The sequence below is a fragment of the Lissotriton vulgaris genome, chromosome 2_1, assembly GCF_964263255.1.
Source record: "Lissotriton vulgaris chromosome 2_1, aLisVul1.2, whole genome shotgun sequence".
Taxonomy (NCBI): domain Eukaryota; kingdom Metazoa; phylum Chordata; class Amphibia; order Caudata; family Salamandridae; genus Lissotriton; species Lissotriton vulgaris.
Window position 1 is genome coordinate 836,817,577 of NC_141687.1, and position 24,768 is coordinate 836,842,344.

Here is a 24,768-nt window from a genome sequence, read left to right on the forward strand (position 1 = left end):
CTCACCTGTATCAGCACTCATTCTGATCCAGGTTAGGCAGTAACCATCTTCTCTGTACTCCTGGTATCTTTTGGCCTTCTCATCCTTCTCTAAATGAAGTCGTAGTGTGGCAGGTGGCTTTATATCAGCCGATTTCTATTAATGCACCAACCTACCCTTGCTTTACATCTCCATTAACATCACCAGTACCGTCTCTTTACCCCTTGTAGGGAAACAAGAGTTTGTCTGTACAGGCAGGCGTCCTGTCAGCAGATAGCAGCTAACCATTTGCAGGAGCAGATGCTGCTCACAGACACCACAATCTGCTTTCTTAGCCTGTTTCCATGCTTCAGCTTCCAGAAGGAATATATTCATTTTTGGCTTAAATATGTGTGGATGGCAGGGTGCGGTATGGTAAAACAAATATCCAGTTGTATTGAGATACCTACTATGGTCCTGGGTTGTGTTGTCAATGGCCTCTGAGAGCCAACGTTGTCTTGTGCATAATTCCTGACAATGGGGTGTTTGATGTTTACTCTATCCTGACATCAGTGTGTATAGTATAACCAACTGTTAGTGTGCTTAGCTGTGGAGTTGTATCCAGCCAGTAATTTGGTGATTGTTTGCTGATAGGCTGGCAGATGTTTGCATTGAAGATGTATTGTAAGGGTAAAAAGCATTACAGTGAACATTTTACCTTTAAAAAAGATCTATCCTTGCATGCATTTGTGATGTCCACAAATTAAAAAGAATAGAGTTATAAAGTATGTGAGATCTGGCCTTCCATCCTATTTGCTCCTCTCTTTAATTACGTTTACACGTGTTCCGATCTCTCCCAATACAGCATCTGAGCCAAATTTGAAATTGCGCTCCAGGCTAAAGCAGAAGGTGGCAGAGCGACGGAGCAGCCCCCTCCTGCGGAGGAAAGACGGGCCGGGCATTACTGCCCTGAAGAAACGATCACTGGACATTCCAGGTAATGGAACACTTCACAGGTCCCTTAAAGACTGCCACCAGGGAAGGCCACAGGAAAATGAGGTGCCACTTCCACTTGTTGGCTCTGCTTTACTCTACCTTTCCTCCTTTAAAAATTGTGTATGTGCTCTCTGAATCGTAAATGTTTTTTCCCTGTTTTAACTCTCACTACAGTTTTCTCTCTTGTTTCCTTTCCTTTTTCCAGCACGGTCTGGGTACGCCTATGTTGTGGTCAGGGACATGTTTGAATGTAAAGTCAAAATGGGATGAAAATGTCTGCTAGGGGCTTTTGAATTTGTGCTTGATTTTGTGCCCAACTAACGATGACTGTAGACCGATATCCAATATACTTTTGGCACAAAACTGCTTAAATTAAAAAGGAAATGACCGACTATCCCAACAGTCCACGAGTGGCCCAGCAAGCTTTGGATGTTGCGGACTATGGAAAAACAGCACTGAGTATTAATGAAATGGGGCATAAATATGATAGCCTGTAGCAACCTCTTGTAAAGTACTTGATGGACAAAGAGTTTGGTTACAGTTGTCGTAAATCACGGAGATCTCCATAACTCTCCATCTACATACATGAAGCCAGATGGCATGTTCCAGAGGAAGTATTAGTGTGAATACTCAGGAAGGTGCACTTGACATTTGGCTTTTTCTCACCCGCGGAAGGGTAAGGGTAAGGGATGTAAAGGGATTCTTACTATTTAGAGCTTTAAGTGTTGCTATCTGTTCATTGTTGCATAGCAAGCTTGACCTTAGGATGTCATATAAAGTGAAAATGTAAGTTTTGTTTGAAAAAAATCGAAAAAAGAAAAAAACACTTTTCCTCCCTATCATGTATATAAAGTGCAGGCTGCACTTGTTTAATTTAACAGTGAGATCTCCTTCATTTGTGCTGTGCATGTTAACTCCGTTGCTTTTTTCCTAGTTAGATTTTTCCATTTCTTTTTTACAGACTCGGTGTGCAACAGCGCTCCAGGATCCGGCCCTAGCTCGCCGAATAACAGCTCCAATAACATCAGTGCAGAGAATGGAGTTGTGGGTTCGGTTGCAAGTATTCAATCAGAGGTGCTGGTCTGTGCTTTTACTAACATAGTTTGCAGAGTCCTTTAATATGATTTGCCAAATTGTCACATTTTCAGCAGAGTGCCTTTTTTTGCAAGTCTCTAATGTCTCGCTTTGGTTTTCAGCCTGGCCTGGCTCAGAGACTGGCGAATCGAGATGGTTCCATCAGTCAGCTTCCACTTTATACATCCCCTTCGCTTCCCAACATTACTCTCGGCCTGCCAGCCACTGCAACGTCCAATGTAAGCTCCACTTCAGACCTGTGTGTTACAAAGACAGGGATGCATGCACGTTGGCCAGAAGAGGTGGGGTTATAGCGTTTGCTTAGTCACAGCTCATGTGGCTGGGACATACCTGCTTTGATGGAGAAGGTTTCTGTCTGATGAATTTGTACTAGCTAACTCTCATAAGTAATCCTTTGAAGACTGGAGGAACAGATGCTTCGTGTAGGCTGTTGTGGTGTTCTGAAGTTAACACTTATGCTGAAGTCCTTCCTTCCTCTAACTAGATATTTTTGCAGGGTGGCGGAGGACAGCAAGAAGCGGAGCGGCTGCCCCTCTCGAACCTACAGCAACGCATCTCCTTATTCCCTAGCTCCCATCTCTCGCCGTACCTGAGCGCCAGCACCCTTGAGAGAGAGGGAGGAAATGGCCACAGTGCACTCCTGCAACACATGGTCTTATTAGATCAGCCTTCATCACAGAATCCCCTGGTCACAGGTGAGGAAAAATTATAAAAATATATTCCTGAAGGGGCAGAGAGGACCATGTGTGCAAACACCAGAAAGTTAATTACTAAATAGAAGTACTTCATGTATTCCAGTTACCTATATTTGGGGTCTCTTCATGTGTGTTCATGCCTTTGACTGGTGTGTTAGACACACTGTGTGGTAGTCCTGTGAGCTGCATGTCTTACCTTTGGGTTAGCAGCTCCTGGTTGCCCATTCCTATACGGATGTATGTCGTTACTATGCATGCTTTTACAACGCATGCCTTTACCACGCAACTTTTACAACGCAAGTCGTTACAACGACTTGCGTTTGGGGGGCGCTGGATAGTGAATAGTTTAATTTACTATTCCAACTCCAGTCCCCGTGGATAGTAGGGAAGGTTTTGGATAGTAAATTAAAACATTCCCTATCCTACAGCGCCCCCCAGCGCAAGTCGTTGTAAAAGTTGCGTGGTAAAGGTAGTGCGTGGTAAAAGTTGTGTTGTAAACGCTGTTTCCCTCCTATACATGGTTCTATGATGTGGGCTTTATTGCCTTAGTTCCATCAGTTTAGCCCACTTCCTGACTCCTGCCATTGGATTCCCTTGATTGAAATGAACCAGTCCAGAATATCTCCCCTTTAAAACCATCTCCATCTCAGTGATAATGCCGGGCCATGACTTGATGTGGTATATATTGACATGGGTTCCAAACCTTTGACCTTGTGTTCCAAACAGTTACTTTTAATTTCAAATGCTGTAAACCGCTCATGTTTACAGAAAATATACTATGCTCTCTTAAGAGTTCTTGGTTTTACCTCTTGACGTATTTCTGATTTATATCTAGTCCTCACTAAGTTCTAACAGATATATCAAATGTTTTGTGACATATGCCACTCCGGTTTCACTTTGACATCATTCACTATGCAGAAAAGTGAGTCGGTGTTCAGAAGCTATGTGTGAAAAACTGCACTCTTACTGCTTTTAATTCAGTTAAGGTGGTAATTAGAATCAGGTGCTGTTAATCAAGTGTACCTGATAACTTGACTATTAGTAAATTCTGCCCAACTGTGAATAAACTCTGTGAATAAATTAAACTGCTGTTTAATGTCTGAAACACACAGGTTTGTAGAAATTAATCATACCAGAAGATGTGTGATGGTCTCAGAGAAACAACTGATACTGCCATATCTGTATGGGAATAATTATACAGCCATTTCCAAACAAATGAATTTCATCATTCCGCAGTGAGAATCATTAGTTACAAAGGGAGGAATTTCAAGATAGTTGATCTACGAAGGAGCGGGGATCACTCCAAGATCACGCTGTATGAGGGTTCTACAAATCGCAAGGAACCCAAAGCTATATCTTGGGGTAATAGGCTTCTGTTCCTATAGTAGCAGGAGCAGCTCCTCTGCCAAGGCGGAGGAGGAGTCGCCCCACTGGTTAGGTCTCGTAGCGATACAGCGCGTCAGCGCTGTACTCGCCGAGATCTTATGTCAGGGAGCATGCTTCCCAGGAGACAGTCTGGGTCGCGCGCTTTGCCTTTTCCGCCGGCCGCGCGCGCGCGAACGCGCTCGCCGTGTCTGTCTCCTGGGAAGCATACATACACAGGCACCCTCTGCACGCATGCGCACACACAGACACACACACACAAGCACACATACACGCACGCACACATACAGAGACCCCCGTCGCGCACACACACACGCTCCTCCGTTGCACACACACACACGCTCGCACACACAAGCGCACCGCCCCCCATCCCACTTACCGCCAGTCCGGTCTTTCCCCTCATCTCGCAGGACACCAGTTTATGCATCCCCTCTCCTCGCGCGCCACAGTCCACGTCATCACGTCATCACTTCGCCCGACAGAAAACGTGCCACGTGACGTCGCTGGTGGTGTTGTTATTCTGTCCCAATATGGCTGTGGTTCCCAAAGTGTGCGCCGCGGCGCCCTGGTGCGCCGTGATGAACAGCCAGGGGCGCCGCGCAGCCATGCAGGAAGTCAGATGCAGATGATCAGAACAGTGGCTTTTCAAAGTATTTTTCCAGCTTATCTTCTTTTTACCCGTGTGTTGTGCCCTGCCCTGCCGTGCCTTGCCTCGCCTGACCCTGTTCAAATCGGTAAGTAAGTGTCGCAGACGAATGTAGGAATGTCTCATCACAATGCTTTTTAATTTTTCAATCGTTTGAACAGTAGCAAGTGCAGTGGCGCGCGATTTCACTGAGCTCCGCTTGAAAGCCCTTCGATTTTGCGGGTAACGTGAGATTCATGCCAAGCTTTAGAAGCGAGCCAAATGATCAGAACCGTGGCTTTTCAAAGTCTTTTTCCAGCTTCCTTGTACCCGTGTGTTCTCGGCTTTGCAGTGAGAGATAGTGTGAAGGGAGTTCTACGTGGGAAGCCCGAAGGTGTCAGAGCGCTTTCACAATAGGAACAGTAATGATAAATGTGAAAATTACAAGTGACCAAATTACAAAACCAAACGTTAAGTTACATGAGGCAGTAATATGAGCAAACAAAATACAAGAGGTAGCAAAAGGTACATTATAGGGGGCGCACAGTGGCAGCTGGGGGCGGGGGGGTGTTAAATAGTCCGGAATTAACCAGGACAGGTGGGAACAAAGCAAAGCACACACAAATGAAACTTCTGTATTTTGCAGGCATGACTGCACCCATGCAGTTTTTCACTGATGGGTTTAAAAAAATGTATTTGCAAAAACTCCGGGTAAAAAGGAAAAACAACAGTCTGGTGCTTTAATGCTACCTTCATGGAGTGGAGCTCAGAATTTGGAGGTATTTACCACTTCCAGTAAATACCCGATCCTCATCTTCCAGTATTTGCAGGTGCATTAAGTGCCCCACCCTATGCCACCCTGCTCAAAATCAGGGCCTCATTATATGTAATTTAACCTCACATGGCTATCGTGAAAGTGCTGCACAGGTCAGGCACTTGTGGGCCTACGTGGAATGCCCAAAGATGGCAGAGCGCTTCACAATAGGAACAGTAATGATACATGAGAAAATTACAAGTGACCAAATTGCAAAAGTTAAGTTGCATGAGGCAGTAATATGAGCAAACAAAATACAAGAGGTAGCAAAAAGTACATTACAGGGGGGAAAAGTGACATGTGTGCAAGTTGTAAAAACGTACAAACTACAAGTAGAGGTATAATACTGCAATAAATGGCAGACACTCGAGCACAAGAACACATTGGGAAGGCACTTCCATAGTCATGGAGAAAATAATTTTCTGTACTGGAAGGTCTTCCTTAAGATAATAGAGAGGGCGTGAGTTACATTTGGAAGTGTCTTTGAAGGAGGCGAACTTTGAGGTCAGTTTTGAGGCCTGGGAGGAGGTGGTGGCTCCCGAACACATGCAGAAAAAATTGGTTTTCTCTGAGAAAAAGGCCCCCAAGCAGGGCGAGTTTGTCACTCCCTGGTGAAACTAGTGACGGGTAAACGGAGTGTGGCTGATCCAGGGGCCACCATGTCCCAGGGCGCCTCCATGCATATTTTGTTACTAATATCATTATAATACCTTCATTGCGTCCCAATTACTTTACGGAAGACAACAGGAAGTACTCCCGAGGTCGGGCTTACATCCCGCCCACTGGTAAAAAAAATAAACGGTGGGGAGCCACGGCCAACTGCCGATTAGGTCAAGGGAGCCACGGGTCAAAAAAGTTTGGGAACCACTGCAATATGGCGTCTATCATGGAAGGTCCGCTAAGCAAATGTCCCTGGTAGGTACGGGGTCGAGGCCGTTCCATAGCGCCAAACCGCACTCTGTCGGCTGCTCCGCGGGTCTAGCCCCTGTACTGCCTGGGTCCTAACGAGTCAAGCGGGTTGGTTCTCTCGCACGGGTTAGTGAGGCTGGGGTAGAGTCAGTCACATGTATAGTTAACTCTCTAAGCAAATGTCCCTGGTAGGTACGGGGTCGAGGCCGTTCCATAGCGCCAAACCGCACTCTGTCGGCTGCTCCGCGGGTCTAGCCCCTGTACTGCCTGGGTCCTAACGAGTCAAGCGGGTTGGTTCTCTCGCACGGGTTAGTGAGGCTGGGGTAGGGTCAGTCACATGTATAGTTAACTCTGACTCGGCTCAGACTTCTTAGATTTTGTAGCAGAACTTACTACTTCATTTTACTCGTCTTAATATTATCGCCACAGCCTCTATGCTTTAGCCATTTACACCATCGTTTCTGCAGTCGGTGCATTTCAGAATTGTGGTATAAAATACCTATTTTCCTAGCCTGTGTATGTGTACCTCAAATTACTTTAGATCGCTCTATCTCCCTTGCCGCCCACACCGGATTGGCAGGTAAACTCTGATTTTAAGTTTCTATTTGAGCTCTGGTAGCAGTTACCAGGTCTAACCAAACCCCTATCCTTCTGCCGTCTTAATTTAAGATACTGGGTCAAACTACTTTCTGAACCCTGTTTGTCTGCATGCGATCACCTTATTTTACTAAGTCGGTGAGCTGTGTGTGGTGCAAGTTTAAGAGTAAATCGATTTTCCTCTCTTAAGCTGAAAAGACCAGCCGCTCTTATCAAGTGAATCGGAGGTCCGTATTTAAAATCTAGAACACTAATGGCTCAAAGTGCCAACATGCTGAAAGTGTCCTGTGAGATTTTGCCTCTAAAAAAAAATTAAGTAAAAATGCACCTACGTACGTACTGCGGTCCTCCCCATCTCTTCTGCATGTCTTTGCTCTAGGTAGGCTCTCTTGCTAAACGACTCTTTGGAGTTGGTACGTTTGGTTTGTGCTTGTCAAATGTGCTACTTCCTGGTGCTGTTTAGAGAGGAAAACGAGGTCTACCAGCATCTGCACCCTGCAATGGAGGGTTGGCAGGCGGTATGAATGCGGGTGGGTGAAGGCGTTTCAGATGGACTTGACGTGTGGGAGATTTGTAGCTTGACTGTTTTTCAAGGGTGCTTGGCTTTGGTGTGATGCCCATTTTGGTCTTGTATGGGGTAGCCTGCCTTTGCATGTGCCCTCTTTGGTAGATTTAGGGGTGTATTTCTGTTGTAGGTATGTCGGAGGCTAGTCGGTTTTCTTTTATTCATTATGCTTATCTTGATTGGTTCTAGGTGTTGGTGTACAGGTCCTGTTATTAGACCCGCCTTAAGTGTTAAGCAGAGTAATTTTGTGTTCATCTTTAGATACGAAATTTACTAAAGTGGTTATGTCTGGTTGCATAGTTGGGAGTAATTCGATCAAATCCTACCTCAGGAGCACAAACTTAACAAGTACGAGAAGCTGTTACATTCACTGCTGTACTAATAGCGCAAAATGCACCCTCTGGAAAAAGGCGCAAAATGCTAGTTATGCTCCCTGTGTAAATTGCATAATCTTGTGCATTTTTACTTTCATTACACAGCAAATTACATACTTTACGCCCCTGCTGTGTGTCACTAGGGCACATCCTGATGGGGCAAGGGTTGTGCATATGGAGTGAGGGGGTGCTGCATTTTCTGCTTGTTCTCTGGTTGTGGCACACCACAGATCCATACTCTAAGGTGGAGGCACCCTCTGGGTAGGCCCTCACACTGGTCAACTCTTGCTGTGTGCGAGGATGGATCCATTGTGTCTTAGGGTTTAAAGAACATAGGATGACTTTTGGAGAGAAGAAGAGTGGAGGTCATGTGCGATAAAGTGCCTGGCAGCAGCAGAGAGCGCTGTGCTGACATCAGTGACAGTTCTGCCTTCGTAGCACCCTCACGCAGGCCCCGTGGTATGGACAGCGCCTTGCAGTAATGGCAGATGCACTCTCGGCGCTGCACAAAGCGTCACTACCTCAGTGTGCATTGGAAGCCGCAACACACACTAGACCGCGCCTAGAGGTAGTAATTAAGTGCAGTGTGCCCTGCCAGCTTACAAACACACTGCCGCCATCAAGGAGAGTCACCAGGCACTGCGCTGCTGCTCGCTTCAAGGCACCTAGGCGTGTGCACACAGCGTCACTCAGTCACGCTCTTCCTCTCATCCCATTCTTTGCCCAGTTGTCTTCTCTTCTTCTCCATTTCAACCTCTTCTTTCTCTATCCCTCCTGTCTCATGTGCTCCTCCCGGGTTTGTGTGGTTTCTCGTTTGTTTTTTTCCTCTCTCTCCACAGTGCTTGTATCCGTGTTCCACCTTTCTGCTCCTTCAGTGTTCTCCCTTTTCTGTTCTACTTTCCCCTCACCCCACCTTCTCTTTGCCCCTTACCACACCTAACCTTCTCTTCGCGGTCTTTCCACATCTTCCTTTTACATACTTTTCCCTTCTCCCCTGTCCCCAAGCTGAAGACAGTCAAGGGGGGTTGTAAATCCAGTATTTGTAAAGCACGAACAGTTACCCGGAGGCATCCCGGCGTTGGGGGCCGTCAGGAATATTACGCAATTTATTGCCCAGAGTCACATGGTGCTGGGCTGACTTGTTTCCGTTTCCCACCCGCTCCTACATTACGACCGCTCTACCTCACACCAGCTTTTTTATTTATTTATTTTAATTGGAGCTTTTGTGCTAAAAAATATTTATTTTTCTATTTGCCGTCTTCCAAACTGAATTGGAAAAAAAAGAAAACTGGAGCAAAACACACCTATGTAATGTCAGCGAAGTGCGCATACATTCTGATGCATGCTTTTGACAGTGGAATAACTGCACAGCCATTGTGTGGGCATTTTGTTATACATTTTTATTTTGATGATTGTGGGCAGCATCTCAATGCTTTGCAGCCCCACCAAAGGCAATTGGCAAAGCTAATACAGGCTTGAGCAAACTGGAAACACCCAAGGCACAGGCAGAAAAGTCGATCAAATCCTCAAAACCCCTGCTTCTGCTCCCACCCCAGCCTCTCTCCATGGAAAGTTCTGTCCTGACGTCCCTTTCCCCTTCAGATACAACTGCCCTCAGCCTGGTCTCCTGAGCCTCCATCTCTGCTCACCACCCATACTTCAATGGTACATTCTTAGACTTTGGTACATCAACAGAGGTTAGATTTTTGCCTCACTCTTTAGGGTCTTGAACCTCAGTGACATCATCCAAAAGAATATAGCATCTCAGGGGCCACAAACACAAGCACAAAAACAAAGCAGGGAAAGAGGACTTCCGACCAGTTATTGAGGGCCTCACCCTTACCCACCACTATCCGGTCCTACCCTCTTCAAGGGAAACTCACCTGATTTCCAAATCTCCTCAACAAAGACATTCTTTTGAAACCATATTAACGTATAATACTGATTGGCCCAATCCTTCTGCTATTAGTAACACCAATACAGACTTTGCTAAAAATTTAATGCAACCCATTGTCATATACAATGCCAATAACTCAAACTTTAATGCTGCGAGACCTATTGCATTGCAAATGCTTGTTTTTATAGCAGTGGAAAAATAATATAATGTTTTTATCATTTATTTTTCGTAGCTACGGGGCTGGGTTATGGTGGGGCTGGGGTCACAGGGGAAGGAGTGGTGGGCACACTCTAGGTGCGCATGAGGGTTTGGCCTGCCGTCTTGGGCTGGCAAAAGTGTCATGCACACTTTATATGTTCCCCACCAGACTGTGCCTTACAGCTATGTTGGGAACATTCACAGGCTCATAGTCCCTGTCTGAACGCTGAACCACTGCGCTCAGACCAGTCACCACTCTGCTGTCATGCTGACAGCAGCGTCATGATTGGCTTAGGGGAGCCTGTGGGCTTCCTGCTTCTGGACTCGTTGTCCGGAAGAGAAGCAGAAAGACGGACGAAGAGGTACGTGTTTTTAAAATGTATATATTTTTGTTGTTTTCAACCCCACCTTACCATCCCCGTTTCCTACCAGCCGCCACTGTATAGCAGACATTAGAGTTCATAATGGTTTTGCAATTTACAAATGAAAATCCAGACCTCAAAACCTTTGAGATGCTGTGGCAGGATTCAAAAAGAGTTGTGCATAAGTTAATACCCTCAAATATCACCGAGTTCAAGGAGTTTTGTGAGCAGAAAAGGACCAGAATTCCTTCTAGACTTACTGGAAAAATGTACCTCTAAATTATTGCTGCTAAAGGGAGGTTACACTGTTACAGAATCTTATGATGCCCTTACTTTTTCCACACAAGGTTACTGAATGTTGGCAGACTTGTTTTTTTTATAATGTGAAATTTGTTTGTGCTGTTTGCCACATGAGGTTAATTAAACGTATCTACTGTTAGGACTTGGTGAGGACTGGATAAAGGGGTATACACCTGTTACAACGCATTTGTTACAACGCACTACCGTTACAACGCGACTTTTACAACGCATACCATTACAACGCATTGCGCTGGGGGCGCTCTAGGATAGGGAATAAGTATAATTTACTATCCAACACCTTCCCTAGGGTCCACGGGGACTGGAGTTAGAATAGTAAATTATATTTACCACTATCCAGCACCTCAAAGCGCTATGCGTTGTAATGGTATGCGTTGTAATGGTCGCGTTGTAACGGTAGGTAGTTGTAATAGTATGCGGAGTAACATGGTACATCCGGATAAAGGCCACATGTTTTGTTATGTAAAACCATATCACCTTGAGAGTTTGTAGATTATTTTTGTCTTCATTGGATATCTGGCTTGTGACGTAACATCACAGCTGCACAAGAACTGTGTCTCAAGACTCCCAAGATGGAAGTGGTAAATTAAATATTTTTTCCAAAATTGAACGGCACTATGTGCGGTAGTCCGACCTCCTCTTGAACAATATGCAGTATTGCTGACTCCAGGTGTTCAGTTTTATACCAGTTAATGAGTAAGATCCATACGTTGGCTCTTTACGGCTAGCAATTTCCAGGACTACACATAAAAAGGATCATGGTTGTAGCCAGTATGCCCCTGCCTTTGCTGCCTCTGTTAAGTTAAAGGCAATTGCTTTTTACCTGCTATACAGCTTGTATTGGAGTGTACTGAATGTCCCTTCCCATCTTCCATCCTTTCTTTTCTCCTCTGCTGTTTTGTGTCCCCTCTGTATTATCTTCAGACTGGTATCTTTCAGGCTTGGGGACATTGCCTCTCCATACCGACCGGGTGTCTCCTACAATACACAAACTGAGGCAACACCGCCCGTTGGGCCGTACACAGTCAGCACCACTCCCACAGAATGCTCAAGCCCTGCAGCAGCTAGTAATACAGCAGCAGCACCAACAGTTCCTGGAGAAACACAAACAACAGTTCCAGCAGCAGCAGCTACACATTAATAAGGTGAGTGATATCTGGTATTAAACATTGAGCTGGTTGCACAGGACAGTAATATTTAGCGTCTGAGGGATTATTTTGTTTAGTGCTCTGATGAGACTCGCCTCTGTTAACTTCTGATTTTAATTTCCTTCTGCTGTTGATGAGAATGATGCATTTGATGCGCCCCTTATTTTCCTGGCGTTTAGTGTGTTTCCGTAAAGGTCATGCTATTCCTTGGGATCGTGCTGTTTTGTCATTAGCCATCACATGAGATCCTGTTGTGCGACTTTTTTGTGCCAGAGTGTATATAAGATGGATGGCAAGAGACACCATCTGATTGATGGGAAGAATTTTAGCGTCTCACAGGTAGTTAAGTGTGATTGTAGGTAGAGTATGCTTGTATGCCAAGAGATCTAAATTTTAGACGTAGCATTGCTGGGATAGAAGCCATACCCTAAAATATAAGTGTGGAAGTCAGGTTATCAGATGGCAAGGTATTTATGAGCAACTGGCATTGATTGAGCATGAGGTAATACAGTGAAATAGTACAACAAGTTTTTGCCCACCAAATCATTTGTGGGGCAGAGCTCCTCCCATGAGATGCGAATGATATCTTGTGCTAGGGAAAACATAGCATGAGATGGGAAAATTCAACAAGACCTGAAGTCCGTACATGGAGCAGGAAAAGATTCCGCCAGACAAAGGAAATGCCATTCTATGTGGGCGTTTTCTTGGGCTAGGCGACTAAATCACAAGTTGGGTTGGCATTGCTGGGAACACTGTATGCTACAGATAGAGCGGTGCTTTTTGCAACGTGAGCCATGCAATTAGGTAAGAAGAAATGTATAGGGAAGCTGTTATGTGATTGCATGGTGTTACTGTGGCAGTGGCCATGATGAGACACTTTTGGTTAAGGATGCCATACTGTGAGATTTAATAATGTATTTTAATGTAATGTCTTTTTACCACGGTCTTACCTTCATTAAGCACGGTGAGTAGTGCTACTTTAACCTTGAGGTTTAGTTTGCGCTATACAGAGACCGTAAATTAATAAAGAAATATCAGGTTTTACCATTCCCAATTCCGTGGTCTCCATTTACTCAACTGGGAAGAATTGGAAGAATGAGTTGGGATTTCCGACTCAAGCTCAATCTTTAGGTCACAACTGATGTCTGCAATAACAGGTTAACTGAGCGAGTTTTTGCCTGGAAGAGAATTGGTGGGTGTTGGGCCATTTCTCTGGGGTCCAGATAAATCAGGGGCAGTGGAGCATTCCTTGTAACAAGTATTTACTGTCGTAATAATTCAAGCTTATTGTATTAACAAATACTTTGTTTTTAGGTCTCGCGTAGGCAGTGCATGTGCTGTCTCTCGTGACGTGCTGTTTCCACTGTATAAGGTTTATGCACATCCATCTGTTTTTATGCGTTCCTTCAAGTGCCTTTCGAAATTCCTTTGTTTTTGTTGGTGAAAAGTTACATTTGTCCCTCCTTTTGCTGTTTTGGTCACGCTCTGGAGACTGGCCCTGTTATATGGATCATTTCACTATCGGCCATATGTTAATTTCGGCACACTACTTTTTATTTTGCCTGGGCTTGTTCGGCTTTCCCGAACATGCTCAGCTGAAGGCTGCAATAAATGTCTTTATCTTGTTTTCCACTGCCTTTAGTTTCACCAGCGCGTTTTCAGCTAGACGCTATGTTGTTTTTTACCCTACAACATTTTTGGTTTCATTAGCTTAAATGTCCAAACCTTAAATAATATACTTACTTAATGGAAGTGTAGTTTAACCGCATCGCTGCGGCGGCTTTTCCCGCTGTGTGCGGCAATTTGCGTTACCTGACGAGCTGAGCTCGTCATCAGCAGCGAAGGGGTTAAAAAGATGGCAGACAATAGGCTCAAACTATTTAAATTGTGCTTTTGACAGGGTGATTATTTGGATACGATTAAAGAAGTAAACATGCTGTTATTGCTCCATTTTATGAAAATGGAAGCAGCTTTAAGTTGCACGCTTTGAACCTTTTATGCTTTTTTTTTTAGGTTTCAGTCGTTGCTGAAATAAAATCAATATCCAGGAATGCCTCCTCATGCTCTTTAAACGACGCACGTTATGTGAGGGTACTTAACAATATGGCCTGCAAGTAGCCTGTGCAACACCACTGCAGCACCACCACTTAAGATCCAGTCAGCATCACTCAGCACCACTTCAGCAGCACCACCTGAGCATCGCTCAGCAGCACCTCAGCACCACTTCAACACCACCTGAGCATCACTCAGCACCACCTCAGCACCACCTTAGCATCACTCAGCCCCAACCCAGCACCAGTGCAGCACCACCTCTGCACCAGTGCAGCATTATCTCTGCACCAGTGCAGCACTACCTCAGCATCAGTGCAGCACCACCACTTCAGCATCAGCTCAGCCCCAGCAAAGCATCACTTAGCACCACCTCAGCCTCACTCAACACCACCACAACATCGCCTCAGCACAGCACCACCTCCTCATCTGTGCACCACCACCTATGCAGCACCTTCGCAGCACCACCTCAGTAGAAACTCTGCACCAATGCAGCACCATGTCGGCATTAGCACAGCACCAGTGCAGCATCACCTCAGGACAGCACCACCACCAAAGCAGCACCTCAGCATCACTCAGCGCCACCTCAGTATCACTCCGCATCACTTGAGCACCGCCTTCACTCAAGCACACCACCAGCTCTGTATCACTTAGCACCACCTTAGCACCAGTGCAGCACAGTATCAGCGCAGCACCGTTTCAGCATTAGCACAGCACCACCTCCTCATCAGTGCAGCATCACCTCAGCACCAGCTCAACATCAGTGCAGCACCATCTCAGGATCAGCACAGCACCACCCCGCATAAGTGCACCACCAGCGCAGCCCCATCTTAGCACCAGCGCAGTCCCACCTCAGCAGCAACTCAGCACCACATCGGCACAGCACCACCTCATATTCGGCGCAGCATTACGTCAGCACAGCACCACCTCCTCATCAGTGCACCACCAGCACAGCCCCACCTCAGTCCCAGCGCAGCCCCACCTCAGCAGCAACTCAGAAACAATGTAGCACCACTTCAGCATCAGTTCAGCATCACCTGAGCACCAGCGAAGCACCACCATCCCAGCATGACTCAGCACCACCACATCATGACTCAGCACCAGCACAGCACATCACTCCGCACCAGCGCAGCCCCACCTCCGCCCCAGCACAGTAACTCTGCACCAACGCAGCACCACTTCAGCATGAGCACAGCGCCATCTCAGCAGCAGCACACCACCGCCTCTGCATCAGTTCACCACCAGCACAGCCTCACCTCAGCACCTGTGCAGCCCTACCTGAGCAGCAATTCAGCACCACTTCAGCATCAGCCCAGCACCACCAACTCTGCATCAGCTCATCATCTCAGAACAGCACAGCACCATCTCAGCACAACCTCCGCATCAGTGCACCACCAGCACAGCCCCACCTCAACAGCAACTCCGAAACAACGCAGCACCATTTCAGCATCACCAACTGCTCATCATCTCAGCACCAACTAAGCATCACTCAGCACCACCTGAGCACCAGTGCAGCACCACCACCTCAGCATGACTCAGCACCACCTCAGCCCCACTTAGTTCATTCAGTATCATTCAGCATTACCTCCGCACCAGCCTGCACCCTCATTCACCCCCCACACACACACACAAAAAAAGGTATTTCAAACTAGCATTAGAATAGGCAGGAAGAAGTTGCCAGCATTGCAGGGACAAAAAAACTAGAAGCCTTTTTTTTATGTTCATTCTTTTTTTAATAGGGTCGTTCAGTTGTACATAATGTCTTCTTGGTTATATATAAGGTAACATAGCTAAAAGACGTTGGCAACGCCAATTGCTCTGGCTAAACACTTACAAGGTACCAAAGGCGAGACCTATTGGCTATGTCAATTCTTGTTAAGGTTTAACTTTCAGTGGATAGTAGAGTCCAACAGTAAAGTCTTATTCTTGGACAGCTGTATAGATTTAGTGACTCAAATACAAATAACATAGAAAAATAGTACACAATAGATTGTTCACTGAGCTGATATTTGAAAAAGAAATAAAACTTATATTCCAATTAGAATCAATAATTTAGTCCTATTGCCATAGCTTTACATTTAAAGATATGATGCCTAAATGTGGGAACCTTCTGATTTCTGCACTTAGTGTATACTTTGAAATCCGGTACAGATATTATCTATGGGTATAGAAACTAACTGGGCCTGGAAGCTGTGCATTTTGACTGCCTTAAGTACAAAGTGTTCTGCAAGTTCTGGTAAGTCTTATCCTTGGTGGCGTGCAGTTGCGCAGGCTGTGTCAGGGGCAGCTATGGTCAGGAATTGATGATCTCTGCAGCTTGCGGACATGGAGCAATCCTTTGAGAATTCTATTGGAAATGTGTAGTGCGTGGTGAAATGCATATCCAGTTCGCAGTGCGGGGAGGCTGATCCTGGCCTTATATTGCTTGTAGTCTTCCTGGGTTCTATGATGATGGTAGGTCATTCATGATGGTAAAGATTAAATATATGCCTCTTCCATACTTCAGAACCCATCCATTTGCATATGGGACGAGCAAGTGGTCACAAACTTTTTTTTTTGCTTTGGTGTTGCATCTTGCAGTCCACTTACAGGCATTCTAAAACATTCCACCTAGAAATAAATATAAGGAGTCCCCTCTTCTCCATTTAAGCTTTTCTGATGGATACATCTAACCACAGATTCCTCACCTTATGAGCATTCCCCTGGTATCAGACTGGATTGGGAAAGCTCAAAAGCTGTACTCCTGCACACGAGTAGTGGGTGTCATGTGGCTGCTTTTTGATGACGTTCCACTCTGGAAGTGACAAAGGGAGCTGCATGTAAGCTCCACCCACTCTCTGACAGCAGTTCCTTTCTTTCTGCACTTTCAGATGCAGATCCTGATCTCTATTTCTTTAATTTATGACAAGATTTATGTAATTTTCTTCTTAAGCACTTACCAGTGTGCCAGGGAAATGTCACTTCCTAAAATGATAGGGGTCGGAATGACTCCAGGGCCTATGGCAACTGCAACCAGATAAACCCAAGGGGCTTACGGGATTATGAAGCGAAGCTCTACATCAGCAAAACACTGCAAGACTCAATGCCATGACCGGTCAAAGTTGAAAGGAAAGTTCGGTTTCCAGATAAGTTCTTCGCCGCGGTCGAAGTCCTCGGGTAAATCAAAGGAAAAAATGCAAGAAATCCAAGCATGGACCATCCCCTTCTTGCCATTCTCAATCTCCAGAGAAGGCGCAAGGGTGTTAATATGCCTCCTAGTCTTGCTCCTGAACTCATTTGGAGCTCATTCAGAGTATGACCCAGATGCATCTTGACTTTCAGGCTCTATCTGCAACATTGCTGCAAGTCTAGGCCTTTAGGGAGACAATGAGAATTTGTGGAATGCTTCCACTTCCCTATTGAGGGCCCTTGGGCCCCAAGGATTTGCCATTTGTGCCACTCGAACCCACATCTGGTTACAATACTGGCTTTGTTGTTGACTTTTGTCCTGGCACCACACTTTGTGCCGGTTCTTTCGACATAGATGCCAGCACCGCCAAAAGAAGCTCCACACCCTGTAATTGATTTGTCTCTGCCCTTGATTCTGCCACTGAGGAGAAAGCTTCTTTTGCTGTTGTGATTGTAAGGGTAGTAAAGGTCTGTAACATGCATTTCCTCACTATACAGGTTAAAACCAATGTTTTAATGGAGTTCCTTCAACCAGGACAGGTTCCTACCAAACCTCTCATGCCTTTAATGACGCTGTTGCAGATACCCTCCAGGGCAAAACTATGTTCTAGCTCTCCGGTCAACTGGCACGTCGCTCGTTGCAACCTCTGCAAGTGGGTCAAATTAATCCCCACTCAGTATTGACTCTATTCTTGGGGATTTATTAAAATACATATCATCCACCAATGACATTGTTTTAGATTTTCTAATCTGTTCTACTCTCTAACCTTCACATCAAACCAGTAATCAACAGTGACTTCACCTCCAACCTCTTCCATTAAAATAAAAATAAAAAACCTCTGGAGCTCACCAACAACACTATCTTTTGTAGGTCGAACCTTGATCTTGAAGATTGATGTCATGAAGGGTCCGAGGATGACGCATGCCACCAACCAGGTGGATGAGGGCCTTCTACCCTGAATTGAAAATTTCCTTGGACTCTCTTTTCACATACATTTATGGCAGTCAGTAGTAGAGTGTGTATAAGCTCACCTGCCACTACAGACCAGGACCAGATGACCCAGATTTTTTCACACCGCATCCATCACCAGAGAGTTCGGTTGTTCAGGGGTCTACCAGTACTGTGAGCTCTGATTGGTTTAAGGCGAGGGGTCTGCTGCTGACCTAATCAGTGTCTAGCATCCACCAGTTCAGGTCTTTTGCAGGCTCCTCTGAAGCCTGGATAAAATCCAATAGGTTTGCCTGGTGCTGTGCCCGCTGGGACTTCAGATCCCACATGTGCCATCTACATTTTCCTCCAGCAAGATTCAGGAGGCCAACGGTCGCATGAATCTCATAACTATCTTGACTGAAATCCAAGACCAAGGGTGAAACATCAAGATCCTAATGTGAATGTCCCGGACTCTCAGCTCTGGGGCAAAGGCGTGAAATCACACCATATCCAGTTTGGGTCTGTTAACCAGGAGCATCTGTGAAGGTGTCAGGTATGACTTAAGCATACTGATAGTGAGCCATAAAATGTTAGAAAGTTTGCTGTGATCTTGAGTTAGTTGACAATTGCATGGAAATAGGCCGCCTTGAACAGCCAGTCGTCAAGGTAGGTGAAACCAGATGTGAGCTCTGAAGGTGTGCGGCAAACACCACCATCTCTTGTGCAAACACCTTAGCGGCACTACTGGTCAGACCAGAAGGAAGCACGGCAAACTGAGAATGCTTTTGGCCTACTGTGGACCGCAGATAATCCCGGTGGGGCCTGCAAGACAGGAATATGGAAATAAACGTCTTGCCAGTCCATTGCTACCATCAAGGCTCCAGGATCCAGGGCAGACAGAACCTGGGCTAGTGTGAGCATCTTGAAATTGTCCTTTCTCAGGAAGGCATTGAGAGGGCAAAGATCGAAAATATGACGAAGGCTTTTGACCTTCTTCAGCACAAGTACGTAGCAGTAGTAACACCTAGTTCCTGTTTACTTTGATCCTCTGTCAGCTATCGTGATGGGTGTGCAAGGTGTATGGGGTAGAAAGAAATGGGAGGGCGTATTCTCATTCAACAGTTTGGAGAACCCATCTATAGAACATAATGTCTTCCCCCGCCCCATGGAGAAAATGATGGATACTGCTTCCTATAGGGCTGCTGTGTGTCGGAAAGGACACACTAAAGCAGTTTTTAAGTTGTGGTTGCTAGAAGAGTCGCGCCTGAGCTGTCCATTGTCCCTGATGTCCATAGTGTTGTCTCTGGTAGCCACGACCTCGGAAGGGCTGGGATGTTTACTATGCTGGCTGAGGGATCTGATGTTGTTGGAATGCCAAGTTATTGGTGAAATTATTGAGGAAACTGTCTGGCTGGTGTAGAAAGACTGAAGGAGGAAGCCGTCATGTGCTTCTCCTTAAATTGTTCTAGGGCTGAATCTGCACTGAATACAAAAGAGGCGAGAACCATCAAATAGCGTTGAAACAACATACTCGTACCAACTGCCCTACCCAAGGAATTGGTTCTGTCCAAACCAGACACCAAATTATATGGAAACACATCATCCCAAATTGTTTGTAGATTATCTGGGACCGCCAGTAAGATCTGACCGACTAGGTCCCATGGTGCATGGGTGTAGTGATGGAGGGAGCTGGCATTTACTGAATGTAAGAGAAGGTCTTGCAGCAGAAAGACATGAACGTGCTAAAGGTTTTTCTGTTTGTATTCATGGTCAGGTGGAATTGTAGGGAAGGCATTAATGTTGACTTTACTAGTAGGTCAAGCAACTTTGGTCATGTGCTGCTTCGCTGGATCTATACAGGGTTAAGGTGCATAAGCCACAGTTAACAGACACATAACATGAAATTTGCAAGATAAAAAGCATTGTATGATATGTCCTTGCTTGCATAATAGTACCCTTCTTCTCCATAATAAAATCCATGGATTTAACCTGTGCATTTTGGCACGCAATGCTAGGATTTCAGTTTCCCCTCTGCAAGGGATTCATATGGCTCAAACAGCTTGTTATCATGGTTTGACTCCCAACTTTGTTGTCTATTTGGTTGTGTATTCGAGTTGGGACTGGGTTTATGGCACATCACAGGAGAGTTTCCACTGAAGAGATACTTGACCCTGAAGATATCCAAAGGCTTTGAATACTCCAAAAAGATCCAAAGATCGTGCTCGGGCCTCTTGCAGCCTAGTTATTTAAGAAAGTATTTTTAAATCCTAAACAGGCATCCATAACTTTTATACCTCCATTCTGTCAGATCTGTCACATTCCTTTTACTGTTCAGGAGCAAATTCAAAACCCACCTATTCATGACACATAGCATAGAGGACCCAGGCTCAAATCTTGGACAAACTTGCACCCTTCTCGATCTAACAAGACACTCGCTTCCTCGTTCCTTGGAAAGTCTGCTGAGTATTATTTTATTTATTTATTTATTTAGAAAGTTTTATATAGCGCGGACAAGATCTTTGCAGATATCAGAGCGCTTTACATAGAGGGGTACATGAGGGAGCAAAGTCAGACATACAAATCAATATGTTGAGCAAATCCCATTTCCTCCATGCACACACAACTAATTTCTCTCCCCACCAGTAACCTGAATCCCAGAAAATCACGCACCTGAATTTTTGTCTCCTCGTTTGACACATGCGATTCCCTAATCTCAAGTTGGCTCCCTGCTTTTCGGTTTGTATTTTTGAGACTTGTCCCCTTTTACCCTTCTCTGCGTTGACTACTCTGCTCTTTCCCAAAATGTGGCCTGCCCATAATGAATCTTCTCAAATGTAATAGAATAACCAAAAATGAGTTTTTTTAATAATGGGCTGAAACTCATGGAGCTGAAGGTTATATCAAGATCTGTTGTTGAAGTGGAAGGTCATTAATTCTGCAAAGAATGCCATTTGATGATAGAGGCTTTATTGTGTATGGATGTCAATCCATTCAATGTCTTGCCTTTATGAAGGAAATGGGGGAAAGCAAACGACTTTGTTTGTGAAGAGGTACCAAGAAGTGCTGTTTGCACAAGCTCTGACGTCAATGCTGCCCTCCTGGAAAGAAGTCTGCAGATCCCACGTGTGCATTGCTTCACTTCTCTCACGCGCTACAGGCTGATGAGTTGCCAAGCGGAGGTTCCCATAGCAACTTCACTTAGTCCGTAGAAAAAATAGAAAGCGAGAGGCTGGGAATCCGGACTCTGAGCTATCGATAAGTTTTTAACTTGTGTGTTCTAGAGTACATTTCTCATTACAGTAGTCTGGGGGTAGGGGGAATGCAGTTGTGCACTCAAACATGCTTACGCGGGAGATATTGCAACATTTTGTATTGATGAACTTTTATGTAACGTCCTCGCTTCTGCTCTCTCACATCTTTCAGTTCTCTCTGCTTTATTTCCTCACCTACATGTCATTATTGTGTGCGCTTTATCCCCTTCATTTAGCTATTATTGAAGACCTGTTGTGGCGAATGCCTGTACTTAACAATGGACCTTGGGTCAGCCCTTTGCTTTTGATTTCTTGTCAGTTTCGTTTCTGGTATCTTATTCAAGGGCTTTCCTTCCTCTTCTTGTGTTTGTCGCTCTTCTGAAACATACCTTCTTCACTATTCTTTTGATTGGATGACGTGTATCCTTCCACAGCTCCGCATTAGGAAACTTTTTCTTTTGCTTTCAGCACGCCATGGCGAATGTTTTCTGCTTTCTCAAGTGTGATATTCTCCCCCTCAAAACCCTATGAACTCAGGGCCTGATGACGATCTTGGCAGACTGGACGCTCCGCCACAAACGTGATGCTTATCCCGGCCGCTGTATTCCATAGGATATAACTGAACTTTTTATACGGCGGACGGGATATCCGTCATACTTGTGGCCAGTATCCCATCTGCCAAGATCATTATCAGGTCCTTGGTGTTGACTACACACACACAAACCTTGTCTGTTTCTTAACCCCACTTTCCTCTCACTTTTTTTTATTGGCTTCTACGTTACTCCCAGTTACCTCAACACCCCCGCCCAAATTCAATTTTCTTTTCTTTAGCACACATTGTATACTTTATTTACCGCCCAAAGATGGGTGTCTGTCATTTTGTTATAGTCCGATAAAACACAAAATAAAATGGTCACAGTCTTAGGACATGTGCAGACCTGCGTAGTAACTCATTCACATATATTTTCATCATCTCACTTTCTTCTCCCTTCTATGCGGTTGCACGTCGGCACAAGAAACATGTTGCATTGGCACAAAAAGCATTTTTGTTGCCATTTGCTGATGCAAGACGACATCAACAACAAGCACTGTCAAAGCCAAAAGGTCGGATAACAGTATTAAAAGTGAGATCTATTAGCTTTTTCCAATGCTTTTATTTCTGAGCTTCTAGCTCACTTATAGCTTGTATTATTTCTGGAGACTTCTCTCTCTCTCTCCCATCTCACCCTTACTTTCTGTTCTGTTTGATTGTTTCACTCTTTATCTTCACGCCTCTGTGATCTTGTCTTCTGTCTCACCAGCTTTACACTGTCAGTTCCCATTGCTGCATTTCCTTCTCTCTTTCATTCTGTGCTCTTGTCTTAATCTCTATTCTCATTTCATATTCTTGTTTTAACTGACTCCTATTTGACTGTTTCTTCTGGCTCTATTCTTGGACTCTCTCATCCCACAGCAGAATGGTGTTGTCTTAGTTCACACTCCTCATTATTCACATCTGTTCTTATTCTCCTCTTGTACTTCCTACTTGTTCGTCCTTTTTGCTGCCCCTTACTCTTCTTGTATTGTCATTGTGCTATTTCCTTTAATCCCTTCTGAATACACATTTATGTTCTCTACTATTGTCATTATTTCTTACTGCTCTCATCCCAGCCTATTCTTTTATTTTTAAAACATCACTTTTGTCTTTTGTACTCTCCAGTGTCTATTCTTCCTCTCATTTCATGCTTTTTTCCTACCATCTCTCCTCTAAAGCCTCCTTCTTGCTCTAGTTCCCTCTCATTAGTTATTCCAGTTCTTTTCTTTTATTCTTCCTGTACACCTGAAGCAACCCACTCTAGTTCTGTCATTATTTATTCCAGGTGTTTTCCCTCACTCATTCCTATCACATTTCCTTCCCTAATCTTCTGATCAGTCTCCTATTATTCTTCCCATCTCCCTACTTTGTCCTGTTACTCGTTCCTGTACTCTAGCCTTTACTCCTCTTACGCCAGTCTCCCACCATTCCAAGGGTGCTGGAAGTAGGAGTGTGCAACAGGTGCTGTATCAAAGGGAGATTTGGAATTCATGAGGCCCTATGTGCAGTATTTTTCTTGCAGCATTTTAAGACCAAAGGGTGAATGTAATTAAGACCTAGAGTAAAGCTTCTCACAAACTACTGCTTTCTGATACAGACTTCTAACCACAGGTACCTCACTTTTTGAATACTTCCCCAGGCGTCTGACTGGATCCAGAAACTTTTAAGCAGTACCTCTGCGTTCCCACCAGGTAGCGCTGTGCAGATTCACACTGACACCTTTCCAGTCTGGAAATGTCGTGTGGTGCTAACATAGGTGCAATTCCTGTGAGGCAATGTATTTTCCTTTCTTTCTGCGCCACCAGATGACGATCCGCTTTATGACCGGTCCAAGTCCAAAGGTAAAACTCATCCTGTTCCCTGAGTCGGTCTTAAAGCCAATTGTCGGCGCACTCCAAATTCTCAGGTAAGCCAAACAAATAATGTAAAAAATCGAAATGGAACTCTGCCCCTTCTCACCCCTCTCATACACCTGAGAAGGCACGAGGGCATCATCATGCCTCTCGATCTCGCTCCCTAAGTAGGTCAACATTGGATCCAATCCCACAACTTGTCGCTGCAATATCTGGGTTTCCGTAGCCATCTGCGACACCGTGGCAGATTGGAGAGTTCTGCGAGGCCATTCTTTGCATCCCTTCCCACTCAACTAGCATGCCTTCAGACCTCACGGAGCCGAAAGGTCCTCCATGTGGGATCTTCAGGCATCCTTTGTGCCAGTTGGATAATCTGAACCAATCACTGAGCCTCTGCCAATGCTTTTCCCAAATCCACCTCCGGCTCTATAACATCCCCAGAATGTTGACACAGAAGGCGATTCGATCGATGTCGGAGAACGAGGCACAACTCCTGGTACTTTCGGAGTAGGCACCACCCCAACCTTGACCGAGGCTGCGCTCAGTGTCCATTGAGCCAAAGCCCATTCTACCTGTGCTGCTCATCATTGCTATTCCCCAAGCAGGCCCAATAGTCTCCACTTTATATTTGGAACAGACTCTGATAATGAACATGGATCAGGAGATTAGTTTGCAGATCTCTACTGTGAATAAAATTGGTATGAGGACCTAGAGGATGCCAGTGGTCTTGTGCCTCTCCTGAAACTGGCCTAGTCTCACCTCCAGGCCATTCCAGTGGAAAAAGTGCTTCCTTCATAATTGTTATGCCGAGGACGACAGGTTCTCAACCTCCAGATCCCCACATTGGCAGTCAAAACTAACGTTCTGACTGAAGTTCACCCAATTGGGCAGACGAATACTGAGCCCCTAGTGCCCTTCAATGAGGTTCTCACTGACGTTCTTTTAGGAGCCTGGGCCAAACCTTGCTCTGGACACCCTGGTCCTTCCCCCAGCAACCTTGCTTTTTTG

The 24,768-nt window shown here is 45.2% G+C and overlaps 1 protein-coding gene across 4 annotated transcripts in view; it reads left to right on the plus strand.

The window, feature by feature from the left end:
* The window catches only part of HDAC4 (histone deacetylase 4), a 1,308,595-nt gene that overhangs the window by 879,101 nt on the left and 404,726 nt on the right, over positions 1 to 24,768 (plus strand). For 2 of the 4 annotated variants that reach the window (XM_086956254.1, XM_086956255.1), the window contains 5 exons: positions 824 to 955; positions 1,916 to 2,028; positions 2,151 to 2,267; positions 2,546 to 2,744; positions 11,711 to 11,931. In XM_086956254.1, coding sequence (XP_086812380.1) covers positions 824 to 955; positions 1,916 to 2,028; positions 2,151 to 2,267; positions 2,546 to 2,744; positions 11,711 to 11,931 — 782 coding nt within the window. The remainder of the gene's footprint in view (positions 1 to 823; positions 956 to 1,915; positions 2,029 to 2,150; positions 2,268 to 2,545; positions 2,745 to 11,710; positions 11,932 to 24,768) is intronic. The other 2 variants (XM_086956256.1, XM_086956257.1) reach the window with 1 other exon arrangement.